We start from the raw sequence: 14,693 nt of genomic DNA, 5'->3' as shown, positions 1-14,693 counted from the left end.
TTGTTCCTGTACTCGAACCCTCTTGCTACGAAGGCCAACATACCATTTGCCTTCTTAACCACCTGCTGCACCTGCATGCTTACCTTCAGCGACTGGTGCACAAGAACACCCAGGTCTCTTTGCACTTCCCCTTCTCCCAATCTATTGCCATTCAAATAATAATCTGCCTTCCTGTTTTTGCCACCAAAGTGGATAACCTCACATTTATCCACATTATAGTGCATTTGCCATGTTTCTGCCCAATCACCCAATCTGTACAAATCGTACTGGAGTTTCACAACATCCTCCTCACAGCTTACCCTCCCACCCAGCTTTGTGTCGTCTGCAAATGTGGAGATATTACATCCAATTCCCTCGTCCAGATCATTAATATATATTGTGAACAGCTGGGATCCTAGGACCGATCCTTGCGGTACCCCACTAGTCACTGCCTGCCACTCGGAAAACGACCTGTTTATTCCAGCTCTTTGCTTTCTGTCCGCCAACCAGTTCTCTATCCAAGTCAATACCTTGCCCCCAATCCCATGTGCCTTAATTTTGCACGCTAATCTCTTATGTGGGTCCTTATCGAAAGCCTTCTGAAAGTCCAAATACACCACATCCACTGGTTCTCCCTTATCTATTTTACCAGTTACATCCTCAAAAAATTCCAGTAGATTAGTCAAGCATGATTTACCTTTTGTAAATCCATGTTGACTTTGTCCGATCCTGTCACTGCTTACCAAGTGCTCTGCTATTACATCTTTTATAATAGATTCTAGCATTTTCCCCATTACCGATGTCAGGCTTACCGGTCTATAATTCCCCGCTTTTTCGCTACCACCTTTTTTGAATAGTGGGGTAACATTAGCTACCCTCCAATCCATGGGTACTGTTCCAGAGTCTATCGAGTTCTGGAAGATGACCAGCAATGCATCTACTATTTCTAGGGCCACTTCCTTAAGTACCCTGGGATGTAGATTATCAGGCCCTGGGGATTTATCGGCCTTCAGTCCCATCAATTTTCCTAACACCATTTCCCTACAAATACTGATTTCTTTCAGTTCCACCCTTTCATCAGGCCCTATGTTCCCCGGCATCTCTGGGAGGTTATTTGTGTCCTCCTTTGTGAAGACAGAACCAAAGTATGAATTTAGTTGGTCTGCCATTTCTTTGTTTCCCATGATAAATTCCCCTGATTCTGACTGTAAGGGACCTACGCTTGACTTCACCAATCTTTTTCTCTTCACATATCTATAAAAGCTTTTACAGTCAGTTTTTATGTTCCCTGCTAGCTTACTCTCATATTCTATTTTCCCTTTCTTAATTAATTCCTTTGTCCTCCTTTGTTGAATCCTAAACTGCTCCCAATCCTCAGGATTATTGCTTTTTCTGGCCAATTTATATGTCGTCTCCTTGGATCTTATGCTATCCCTAATTTCCCTTGTTAGCCACGGTTGAGTCACCTTTTTTGTTTTATTTTTATGCCAAACTGGGATGAACAAATTCTGTAGCTCATCCATTCGGTCTTTGAATGTTTGCCATTGCCTATCCACCATCAACCCTTTGAGTGCCATTCCCCAATCAATCCTACCCAACTCGCTCCTCAGACCATCGTAGTTTCCTTTATTTAAATTGAGGACCCTAGTCTCTGAGTCAACTACTTCATTCTCCATCTTAATGAAGAATTTGATCATATTATGATCGCTCAGACCCAAGGGGCCTTGTACAACAAGATTGCTAATTAATCCTTTCTCGTTACATAATACCCAGTCTAAGATGGCCTGATCTCTGGTTGGTTCCTCGACATATTGGTCCAGGAAACCATCCCGTACACACTCCAGGAATAATTCCTCCACAGTGTTGTTACTAATTTGGTTGGCCCAATCTATATGTAGATTAAAGTCACCCATGATGACTGCTGTGCCCTTATTGCACGCTTCTTTAATTTCCCTTTTAATGCCATCCCTCTATGGTCTATATACCACTCCCACTAATGTTTTTTTCCCCTTAGTATTTCTCAATTCTACCCATACAGATTCCACATCATCAGAGCTAATATCCTTCATTACAATTGTATTAATCCCTTCTTTAACCAGTAATGCTACCCCACCTCCCTTTCCTTTTTGCCTATCTTTCCTGAATATCGAATACCCCTGGATGTTGAGTTCCCAGTCTTGGCCATCCTTGAGTCACGTTTCCGTAATCCCAACCAAATCATATTCGTTTACCTCTATTTGCACAGCCAATTCGTCCACCTTATTACAAATGCTCCTCGCATTAAGACACAATGGGCTAAAAATTCAGTTGGGCGCCGTTTGGGCGCCGGAATTACCGCTGTGAGCGGAGCCACTTGCGCCATCCGGATATTCAGTTTCTGCGCCCCAAATGGAAGCGGGCCGCTACTCGAGGCTTCCCGCGCCCCGCTTGGGGCGCTCACCCTGAATATCGGCGCGCTAAGGGCCGCAGCGCCACACGCTGCGGCACGGCACGCTGCGGTACTGCAGGCCTTCCTCCCACTGTTAAGGGGGAGGTGCCTGCAACAGCGCGAGCCCCGCTCGCGAGTGCCGGCAAATGAGCCCGGCACCAAGGAGAAGTGCCGGGCTCTCGGGAAACAGCCGGCAATGCCGCGGGGGGGGGGGGGGGGTTTAGGAGGCTGGGGACGGAGGTGCTGGCAGGCGGCCGTCGAAAGAGCGGCCGCCCGCACCTCCACCTTAACTAGCGCCACTACCGCCACAGGTAGGCCCCTGTGAACCGGTCACTAGTTGCGACCGGCGCTAAAGAGGCGGGCGCGACCAAATATGGTCATCGGGGCGGGAGCGGGGCGCTGCGCACACCGATGACAGTGGCGGCGCAGCGCTACAGGCTAACGCCGCCATTAGCGCCCCGCTAAATATCGCGGTAGGTGTGGCCAGTGGCGCTAAAGCCACTGAGTGCCCACTTTGGGCGCAAACTGGTGGCGCAGCCCACTGAATTTCTAGGCCAAAGCCTTCAGGCTTGTTTTTTTAACGCTCTTAGACCTATTAGAATTATTATTTACTGTGGCCACGTTTGATTTAAACCGTTGATTTCTCTGACTGCCACTTTTGTTTTTCTCCTTCCTATCTTTTGCTTTTATCCCTGTTTCCCTTTCCTCTGTCTCCCTGCTCAGGTTCCCAACCCCCTGCCATTTTAGTTTAAACCCCCCCGAACAGTGCTAGCAAACCTCCCCGCAAGGATATTTGTCCTGCTCTGGTTCAGGTGCAACCCGTCCGACTTGTACAAGTCCCACCTTCCCCAGAAGCAGGCCCAGTGATCCAGGAAACTAAAGCCCTCCCTCCTGCACCATCCCTTTAGCCACGCATTCATCTGCTCTATCCTCCTATTCCTATACTCACTAGCATGTGGCACCGGGAGTAATCCAGAGATTACAACCTTTGAGGTCCTGCTCTTTAATCTGCTACCTAGCTCCCTAAATTCTTGCTGCAGGACCTCATCCCTCTTCCTACCCATGTCATTGGTCCCAATGTGAACCACGACCTGTGACTGTTCACCCTCCCCCTTCAGAATGCCCTGCAGCCGTTCAGTGACATCATTGACCCTGGCACCAGGGAGGCAACAAACCATCCTGGAGTCACGTCTACGGCCACAGAAACGCCTATCTGTTCCCCTTACGATAGAATCCCCTACCACTATTGCTCTCCCACTCTTTTTCCTCCCTTCCTGAGCAGCAGAAGCACCCCTGGTGCCGGGAAGTTGGCTGCTGCTGCCTTCCTCTGGTAAGTCATCCCCCTCAACAGTATCCAAATCCAACCTGAAGGAGGTTGATGAATAACAGAGTGGAATCATCAGCTGAAAAGTGGATATGATTGAATGATGACTGTAAGGATCATTAATATGAAAAAGGAATTGAGTAGCAGAGAGGACAGAGCTCTGGAGAACCCCTGCGTTAATGGAAAAAGGAGTTAGACAATAAGCCATCAACTATTGCACATATGGAATGATTTGAGAGGAAACTAGCTAGCCAAAAAATTAGCTTTGATGGGAAGCCATATGATTGTAACTTAGAAGTGCACCTGGTCAAAAGTTTTGGAGATGTCCAGACATGTTGAAAACCATATTGTTAAAGATTAGTCTGAAACTTTCAAAGTAATGGATAATTTGAGAATGAACAACAGCTTATACAGCCTTAGAAAGTACAGCGGTAAAGGCAAGAGGGTAGTACAGTACTTGGAAAGATAAGAGTCATTGCTTATCTGAGGAATAGGATGAACACGAGAAAATTTCCAAGAAGTAAAGGTGAACTGGGAGTAAGAGAAATTGAGATGTTATAGAACAAGGGTGAGTTTGGAGGCACAAGTCTTGAGGGAGATAGGAGGGATATTATCAGCATCACAAGTCATATTGGAATCCAGAGAGTGGAAGATCCAACAGATCTAGCAGGGATAACAGAATGGTGCAATGGAGGGAGGTTAATTACCAGGGTCGTCAAGAGTAGAGATGGAGGGGAAAAGTGAATCAAAAAGGTCAGCTTTATTTTAGGACAGCTTGCAATAGAATTATGAGGGCAGAAGAGAGGTGCAAAAGAGGACCTATGGAAGTCACAACTCTGGCAGATAATTGAATCCCTACTTATAACTTTTTTCTTTCATGTGCAGCCACTTAACTTCAATTGTCTGCATCCTTTTAAATTTACCCAATGCACCTTATAAGCTTCCCTTAAATGCTGCTTACATGTAATTTCCTGCTCCACTCTGGATAGCTTCCAATGCCAGGTCCAGTATCTGCTGGGAGCGTGCCCACACTATGTAAATAAAGCTCACTGCGAAAAATCAGCTAGGCTCAGCAGACCAAGTCAGGCAAGTGCTAACACCTGTTTGTAAAATTTAACTCAACAGCTCTTATGGAAGTGAGTGTGCCTGGGGAGGGGGTGAGATTGGGGACAGTTTTAATATGTGAGTTTAGATTTAAACCCTTACCTTAATTCAACCAAGCTGCGATTTCTTTTTACTGCTTGTGCCATGTACATTGCACCTTCATCCCCGATCTTGTTAAATTGTAAGCTGAATTAGGACAAAAACGTATATATTAATACAAAAGCAAAATATTACGGATGCTGGAAATCTGAAATAAAAACAGAAAATGCTGGAAATACTCAGCAGGTCAGGCAGCATCTGTGGAGAGCGAAACTGAGTTAACGTTTCAGGTCGATGACCCTTCGTCAGAACTGGAAAAAGTTGTCGATGTAACAGGTTTTTAAGCAAGTGTAGGGGCAGGAAAGGAGGGAGGGGAGGAAAGAACAAAAGGGAAGGTCTGTGATAGGATGGAAGACAGGAGAGATTAAGAGACAAAAAGGATGATGGTGCAAGGCAAAAGGAGATGGTAATGGGACAATTTAAGAAACAAAAGATGACTCTAGATGAAGTGTAAATGGCAATGGCAGAATGATCGACAGCTGCCATGTGAGAGAAAACAAATTAATAAAAATAAAAATTAAAAAAAATATAGGGGCAGAGGTTATGGTCTGATATTGTTGAACTCGATGTTGAGTCCAGAAGGCTGTAAAGTGCCTAATCGAAAGATAAAGTGCTGTTCCTCGAGCTTATGTTGAGCTTCACTGGAACGGTGTAAGAGGCCGAGGGCGGTGAGGTCTGAGTGGGAGTGGAGCGGTGAATTAAAGTGACAGGCAACTGGAAGCTCCGGGTCACCCTTACGGACTGAATGGAGGTGTTCCACAAAGCGGTCACCCAATCTGCGTTTGGTCTCCCCAATGTAGAGGGGACCGCATCGTGAGCAGCGAATACAGTATACTAAATTGCAAGAAGTACAAGTAAATCGCTGTTTCACCTGGAAGGAGTGTTTGGGGCCCTGAACAGTGGGAAGGGAGGAGGTAAAAGGGCATTTGTTGTATCTCCTGCACTTGCATGTGAAGGTGCTGGACGAAGGGGAAGGGGTGTTGGGGGTGATAGAGGAGTGGACCAGGGTGTCGCGGAGGGAGCAGTCCCTTCGGAATGCTGAAAGGGGAGGTGAGGGGAAGATGTGTTTGGTGGTGGGATCACGCTGGAGGTGGCGGAAATGGCAGAGGATGATCCGTTGAATGTGGAGGCTGGTGGGGTGAAAGGTGAGGACAAGGGGAACCCTATCGTGGTTCCGGGAGGGAGGGGAAGGGGTGAGGGCAGAAGTGCAGGAAATAGAACAGGCATGGTCAAGGGCCGTGTCAACCACAGTAGAGGGGAATCCTCGGTTGAGGAAAAAGGAAGATATGTTGGAAGCACTAGTATGGAAGGTGGCATCGTCAGAGCAGATGCAGCGGAGATTGAGAAACTGGGAGAATGGAATAGAGTCCTTACAGGAAGTGGGGTGGGAGGAAGTGAAGTCCAGGTAGCTGTGGGAGTCAGTGGGCTTGTAGTGAATGTTTGTCAATAGCCTATCCCCAGAGATGGAGACAGAGAAGTCGAGGAAGGGAGGGGAAGAGTCGGAGATGGACCATGTGAAGGTGAGGGAAGGGCGGAAATTGGAAGCAAAGTGAATGAAAATTTCTAGTTCAGGGCGAGAGCAGGAAATGGCACCGATACAGTCATCAATGTACCGGAAAAAGAGGTGAGGGAGGGGACCTGAGTAGGATTGGAACAAAGAATGTTTTTATGTATATATTAATGCTTTAATATATTGAGCTGTGTGGAGCTGAGTCACACAGACCAGCAAGTTCCCAGGTTCTATCTTCAATCTGCACTTAGTTAGCTGATTTGACTTTAGGTGGTGGAAGGGGTGTTACAGTTGGCCTCAGTGTCCATTGGTGAAAGAGGGAAAAGGAAAAACAGCCAGGCTTTCTCTCTAGATTTCAAACTAGTGACTCTTGCTGTGCAGTCACTGGATGAGGACAGCATCAGACTCAGGTACACTTGTGATATCCTTTTGTTTGAAAAGCCTGCTACAACAACTTGTATTTATATTGCGCCTTTAACACAGCAAAATGTCCCAAGCCACTTCACAGGAGCATTATAAAACAAAATTTTACACTGAACCACATAAGGAGATATTAGAGCAGGTGACCAAAAGCTTGGTCAAAGAGGTAGGTTTTAAGGAGCGTCTTAAAGGAGGAAAGAGAGGAAGAGATGCAGAGAGGTTGAGGGAGGGAATTCCAGAGCTTAGGGTTTTGGCAGCTGAAGGGATGGGCACCAACGGTGGAGTGATTAAAATTGGGGATGTTCAAGAGGCCAGAATTGGAAGAGCGCAGAGATCTTGGAGGGTTGAAGGGCTGGAGAAGGTTACAGAGATAGGGAGAGGTGAGGCCATGGAGGGATTTGAAAACAAGGATGAAAATTTTAAAATTGAGGCGTTGCTTCACCGGGAGCCAGTGTAGATCAGCGAGCACAGGAGTGATGGATGAACGGGACTTGGTGCGAGTTAGGACCCGGGCAGCAGAGTTTTGGATCACCTCAAGTTTACAGAGGGTAGAATGTGGTGTGGGAGGCCAGTCAGAAGTGCTAATACTCACTATCTAGACTTGTGCATGAAGAAGCGCACCCATGGAACCATCCTGCAACAGGAAGCAGTGCCTTCAGGAAAGAAGGGGAGAAAATAGGAAAAAAATAGAAAAGCTGGATTTTCCAGGGATGATGATGCAGTGCTTTGGAGCACTAATGTGCTACGCCCTAGATTTCACACCTGCATCCTCTCATGTGGTGAGTTTCCATCCTTAGCCATGCCAACTTAAGGCCACACGAGGAGAGGAAAAGGTCAGAGAAAGAACTACCTAATGTTGCTGTTGCAGTCTTCCTAAAGAGCAGCATTACTGGAAAACTGGAGCAGGTAGTTCACATTTTTTCATCCAGGGATGCTGTGTGGTAAAGGGAGATCACAGAGGGCGAGGGGAGAAAATAACAAATTCCTTACCAAAAAACACAGCTCCAAAAGACTGATAAAACAATCAACTGAAACATAACTTCCTATTACATCTGAAATCATATCATTTTTGTAAATTCTAGCACTTTGGGCTTTTCATGTTTTTTGACATGAATTGCAAAAAATAAAGCAAACATTGAATCAAAACAAAATGAGAATGTCAACTCTTGGAATACTTATCCCATGCGAAGCTCATGAGCCACTGGGCCCATGAAACTGTCAAGGCATGTAAACCAACCAAAGATGAATAATGCAGGTTGTAAGCTTGGATTTTACCTGACTACCTTGGCGGATGGAGGAGCAGAAACTTTATAGAAACTTCCCTCGGAGATGAAATAAATTGAGGAGAATTGGGTAAAGGTCTTGATAGAGAAAATTGTATATGTTCTGTGGAAGGAATGGGTTTGATGACCCAAATGGCTTTTCTTGTTCCATGCTATTGTACGTTTTTATATTCTTACACAGGAGAACTTCCAGTGGATCCGCAAGGTTGGCAGAGTAAAGTTTCATGGCTCCAAAATTCCTCGGGTCGCAATGCTGGTGGTTAGACTGGGATCGCACCGATCATTCCCTCCAGCACTGATCCCACGTGTTTGCAGGGCGAGCCAGATGAAATCTTATTTGCATGGGTCAGGTGGGTATAAGGGCCACCAGGCACATCTTCGGCAACAGCCTCTCCATGCCTGGCAGGAACTCTGGTGCCCGTTTGTCCTTGGGGAAGAGGTTGCTCAGGCATTCACCCTGCCCTCATCCCTGACCCTGGCAGTAGTCCTATATATAGACAAGGAGGCCAATCTTATGTTTCCACTCTGCATACCAGCTGCCACCAATATACCGGGTCACACTGGAACTCCTGGCTTAGGGTGGCTCACCAATGCCTCTGTCCCTGGCTGTCATTTGCTTTGCAGGAAGTTCTGTCCCTTACAAGGTATTGAGGAAATGGCGGTGGCCCAGCACAACTTGCAAGGAGTTTTGGGCCATATTTATAAACAAATCTAAGGCACAATGCTCTCATTAAACATTTGGGGATGTAATTGTGTCTCTAGTTACAGCTGGGTGATACAAGTTTATTTTTTTGATTTTAGTTTTACTGAAAAACACAAATAATAAAATGCACAAGCTAAATGTTAAGACTTCAGCATGTATAGCACAGGCTGCAACGAGAGGTCCTGTTGGTCAATATGAGGAGCCACGATGGGGTTTACAAAGCAAGCCACAAACAGTGCTGCCCTGAAATTCTGTAATATGGCAAAGTATTACAAAAAAAGAACAATTCAGGGGAAAAAAAACAACATACCCGAAAACTCTCAATGTTGTGTTGATTTCCAGAGCTTCAGCCATTGAACAGGCACCTTTGGCTCTGACAGCATTTGCCCTTAATCTAGTGAATACAAAGTGATCTTGTTAAAATAAGGGAACTAACATCATAGACAGCACGACGGCAGTGTAGCTAAATCAATTGATTGATAAATTCTCCTGAAAGTTTGACAAATATTCTAATTAACCAGGTTTAATACACACCCCAATGTTTTCAGACTGCTGTTTGTTTTCAAAGCTTCAGCTATTTCCGCTGCTCCTTTCTCCCCTATGGAGTTATGCTTCAACCTGTGAAGATTCCAGACATTCGGTTACTCTATTATTTGTACCATATGTCTGGACTTTAAATTAGTGATATCCAAATATTATATACAAACACAATAGTCCATCATCTCAATTATAGCATATGAGTTAATGATAATGGAGTTGGAAATATTCCTGATTAGCTTAATTTTCAGCATTGCATGGCATAATGGGAATTATTTACTGCATTAAAAAAAATGAAAACACAGGCTCTTAAAACAGACTGAATAGCAAGAAGTTATTTTCATGTGCTAAGCAGAGTTTATTGCACAGTGTGTTATTGTAGAATATATTACCCTGCTTGTCACTAGAACCAGCCATGTGTGCAAATAACATTTCAAATAATTTTTACTGTTGATAAACAAGATTATTATTTAAACCAACTAAAAAGAGAATGATGTAATATATGTGAAAAATAAACTAGACAACTCACATACCCCGTCCCCCATCAACAAAATCAGTTTTCTTTTTAAATTTGTTCATGGGATGTGGGCATCGCTGGCAAGGCCAACGTTCATTGCTCATCCCTGGTTGCCCTTGGTGGTGGTGTGCCCCCTTCTTGAACCGCTGCAGTCCGTGTGGTGAAGGTACTCCCACAGTGCTGTTAGGAAGGGAGTTCCAGGATTTTGAAGGAACGGTGATATATTTCCAAGTCAGGATGGTGTGAGACTTGGAGGGTAACTTGGAGGTGGTGGAGCATCCTTGGGCCTGCTGCCCTTGTCCTTCTAGGTGGAAGAGGTCGCGGGTTTGGGAGGTGCTGCCGAAGAAGCCTTGGTGAGTTGCTGCAGTGCATCTTGTAGGTGGTACACACTGCAGCCACGGTACGCCGGTGGTGGAGGGAGTGAATGTTTAAGGTGGTGGATGGGGTGCCGATCAAGCGGGCTGCTTTGTCCTAGATGGTGTTGAGTTTTTTTAATGTTGTTGGAGCTGCACTCATCCAGGCAAGTGGAGAGTGTTCCATCACACTCCTTACTTGTGCCTTGTAGATGGTGGAAATGCTTTGGGGAGTCAGGTGGTGAGATACTCACCGCAGAATACCCAGCCTCTGACCTGCTCTTGTTGCCACAGTATTTATGTGGCTGGTCCAGTTAAGTTTCTGGTCAATGGTTACACAGAATCATGATTGACTTTGCCATCCTGTGGAGTTTATTAACCTGTCCTTGCACATTCATGGATTTGTTTTCATAACTATCTTCTTTAAACAGTGAATGTTGATGATACTGTCAGGAAACTGGCTTAGAAAAGTTACCATGTCAGACAACATGTGGGAGCATATATAATATATACACATATGATATAATAATCACTGAAACACCCAGAATTAATTACGACATTTCTGCTAATTCACATCTTTTGAGGCAGTAATTTCAATGAGTCCTCTCAATTTCCATTATGTCATCAGCATGCAGTATTTAAGCCAAATATTACCCCCAAAATTAATAAAAGACAGAAAATGATATTAATCATAATTTTTAACAGTTTGATCTTTAAAATGGTCCCAGTAAGATACAATTTCCAGGTTTCTATAAAGTACAAATGTTAGGAATCAAAAATCACACTGTTATGAGGTAACAGTTGTAGGAAAGACCTCATAATCACTACTGAATTTGTCACTCTTAAGCTGTGAAATTTTAAATTCTAAAAAATATATTTTTCAAATCAACCTTCATTTTTTTTCTCTATATTTTTGTATCTAACCAAAACTCATAGCTCATCTTTAATTTAACTACTGTGCCATTAAAATAAAAACAATCTGTTTCAATGTGGTGTACAAAAATGGAACAGACATGGAAATTTTACCTTAAGATTTCTATTCTGCACATTTTACTTTTGAGTGCATTGGCAAGGATCTCAGCGCCTTCATCCTCAAGCATGTTTCCCTCTAAACTGTGAATAAAAATAAAACAATAATTATCTTTTCTTTAGCTCTGCCTCTGTGAATGCAGAATGTATTTTTGAAGTATTCATTTACTGAACTATAATTATTCTATTTAAGCTCTGCTAGCATACTCCCACATACTAAAGAGTGTAATTTCTTTCTTCCTGTCTCTTATTTAACAACAACATCTTGCATTTATATAGCAGCTTTAATGTAGAAAAATATCCAAAAGCACTTAACAGAGGCACAAAGGAAAACTAGATGCTGAACCAAAGATGGAGATATTCGAGGGATGACCAAAAGTTGGGTCATAACAGTGGGTTTTTAGGAGGATGGGGAGCTGGAAAGGCAGAGGGGTTTAGGAAGAGAATTCGAGAACATGGGGCCTAGGTGGTTAAAGACACATCCGCCAATGGTGGGGTGAAGGGATGGGGATATGCACAAGAAGCTAGAGGAAGAGGAATGGTGTTTTCAGGCAGACATGTAGGAGGTTAGAGAAATCAGAAAGGGTGAGATTATGGATGAATTTAAACATAAAGGATGAGAATTTTAAATTTGAAGCACTGGGTGACCAGGAGCCAATGTAGGTCGGTGAGGACAGATGTGATGGCTGAGCGGGACTTGGTGCAGGTTGGGATGTAGGCAAAAGAGTTTTGTTGAGCTGAAGGCTAATGAATGATGAAGAATGGGAGGCTAGCTAGGAGAACATTGGAATAGTGGAATCTAGAGGTGACGTAGGCATGAATGAGGGTTTTAGCAGCAGATGGGCTGAGATGGGGCGGAAGTGGATGATGTTCCAGGGGTGGAAGTAGACAGGAAATGTCATTTCCCTGGGGACTTCACTGGTCTCCTGGTAGATATACAAAGGGAGACTGGCAGAACCCCCATAGAATTTCAGGGCTTAAATACTTTTCCCATGGAGAGAATTTACTTAGCTTTTATTTTTTAATTATATTGAAAGACTTGCGTTTATATAGCACCTTTCATGACCTCAGAAGGTCCCAAAACGCTTTACAGCCAATGAAGTACTTTTGAGGTGTAGTCACTCTTGTAATGTAGGGAAACGTGGCAGCCAATTTGCACACAGCAAGGTCCCAGAACAGCAATGAGATAACGACCAGATAAAGAAAGAAAGGCTTGCATTTATATAGCGCATTTCCTGAACTCAGGTCGTCCCTTAGTGCTTTAAATCCAAAGAAGTACTTTTGGAGTGTAGTCACTGTTGTAATGTAGGAAACGTGGCAGCCAACTTGCGCACAGCAAGCTCCCACAAACAACAATGTGATAATGACCAGATAATTTGTTTTAGTGATGTTGCTTGAGGGATAAATATTGGCCAGCACACCAGGGAGATCGCCCCATCTCTTCTTCGAATAGTGCCATGAGATCTTTTACATCCACCTGAGGGGCCAGACGGGGCCTTGGTTTAACGTCTCATCCAAAAGGCGGCATCTCTGACAGTGCTCCATCAGTGCTGCAGTGGAATGCCAGCCCAAATTATGTGCTCAAGTCTCTGGAGTGGTACTTAAACCCAAGACCTTCTGACTGAATCACAGCCGACACCATATTGACTGACCAGCACCACTGTACCCGAGAGAGCATCTGACGCAAGACTCAAATTTGTAGTAATTGGTCATAGTAAATAACTAGTCCTACAACAACTGTATAAGCATTTTAAACTAAAGGCCTTTATGTGGCCTGCTAGCAACCGTATTGTACCATTTTCCTCTAATGCTATGATTAATCACAAATTAATTTAATATAGTAATCAAATATTAATATTTTCATGTTCAGTGTTTTTGCTGTTTTAATCAAAGTTCAATAAAAAATATATGAATTAAGAACAGATAACAATATTAGACACAATATAAATGTATCAATTGCAAAACAACTAAATTTTAAAGCCAAAAAGTAACCTTAATATTTATTATCGGCAAGTGTGAGTATTATTTACAGTATAATCTAAATGCAAGGCGTGGGACTCATCTGTCTGGTTATCTGTATGTATATTAAATATATTTTCATTAACAAGAATTTAATTTATCTTTGAAAGACACAGTGGCTGAATCACCCAAATTCCAGAACATTTCTAGTACTTCTAGTTCATGTAACAAAAACCACATTTTAATACCTCAATGTTTTGACTCTTGAGAAAACAGACTCCAATCTTTGGAAACCAGAAGCTCCAGCTTTGCACCCATCTAATTCCAACGTTTCAATAGTTGTATGGTAAGAAAGAAGGTTTGCAATTGCAGTGCAGTCAGTCACATTCAAAGAGATGTAAGAAAAATTTACGACGTCACTGGTTTGGGAGGCAACTAGTTGTGTTAATTCTTCATTTGCTGCTTCATAGAGACAATGAGAGGCTGTTAGTTTTTGTCTTTTGTGTGCTGTATATTTTGCAATATTTTCTGGACTTAACATGTCTTCCTTTGGAACTTCAACAGCAGCAACATTTTTGATGGCAGCAAAGACTTCTCTTTCTTTAACTTGATGATGTTCAGGCACCAACTGCTTCACAAGTTTTCTGTTGCTACGAGAGACTAGGCCAGCAGTGAACCTCAGTACAATCTCAAATACATTGCTCTTTGAACTGAAGGCTTTGTGCACATGATCCACACCAGGCTCATTTGCAGAAATGCAATAGAGTGCTGCAAAAAACTCCTGGTGTGTCAAATGGAAAAACTGCCATATGTGGGATTGCATCATTTTCAGGCTCTGTGTGGTGAGAATTTTCTTCCAGAAGGATTTTGTGTCCTTGGGGTTTTGGGCGATGTTCCTTTCAATGTCTTTTGCTGAAAATATTATCGTTTTATTGATGACCCCATCCCATGCAAGTTGCGCCAATGTAATGATTTCATTTTTGTCTTCATCATCTTCGATACAGAAGGATTCAGGGTCTTCTTCCTCATCATTATTACAGACCAGTAAACACTTGGTGAATCTGAGGAACAAATCTGTGATTGTCCTGGGCATGGAAGACAGCTGAGACCACTTGCCTTTACAGTGAAAGGATTTAAGCAGGTAGAAGCACAGGATGTCACAAAATGCAGGAACATAGCAAAGTCCGTACAAGGAATCGATGCTCTTCACCGTTCGAAAGACATGATCTGCAACTTTTTTATCCTTGAGGCGCTTCACAAAGTATGCACCAATTTCCTTTTTGGAAAATCCTAAAATTTCAGCACATCGATTGAAATATGTTTTGTTATCTAAATCAATTGTGGTTGGGCGGGATGTAATAAGAACAGATGCCTCACAAACAAGATCTCCCTTTATGATACTTACAATCAAATGGTTAATGTGTTGAGCAATGGACGGGCCAACAATT

The 14,693-nt window shown here is 43.5% G+C and overlaps 1 protein-coding gene across 1 annotated transcript in view; it reads right to left on the bottom strand.

The window, feature by feature from the left end:
• Positions 1 to 14,693, bottom strand: part of LOC147116518 (uncharacterized) — a 40,254-nt gene that overhangs the window by 5,409 nt on the left and 20,152 nt on the right. The window contains exons 7-10 of the mRNA XM_085992051.1: positions 13,494 to 14,535; positions 11,284 to 11,370; positions 9,161 to 9,244; positions 4,938 to 5,021 (exon numbers count right to left, since the gene is read on the bottom strand). Coding sequence (XP_085848177.1) covers positions 4,938 to 5,021; positions 9,161 to 9,244; positions 11,284 to 11,370; positions 13,494 to 14,535 — 1,297 coding nt within the window. The remainder of the gene's footprint in view (positions 1 to 4,937; positions 5,022 to 9,160; positions 9,245 to 11,283; positions 11,371 to 13,493; positions 14,536 to 14,693) is intronic.

The sequence above is a fragment of the Somniosus microcephalus genome, chromosome 6 (assembly GCF_052327205.1).
Source record: "Somniosus microcephalus isolate GS21.2 chromosome 6, FLI_Smic_1.0, whole genome shotgun sequence".
NCBI classification, from domain to species: domain Eukaryota; kingdom Metazoa; phylum Chordata; class Chondrichthyes; order Squaliformes; family Somniosidae; genus Somniosus; species Somniosus microcephalus.
This window is presented reverse-complemented; position numbering and strand designations above follow the sequence as displayed.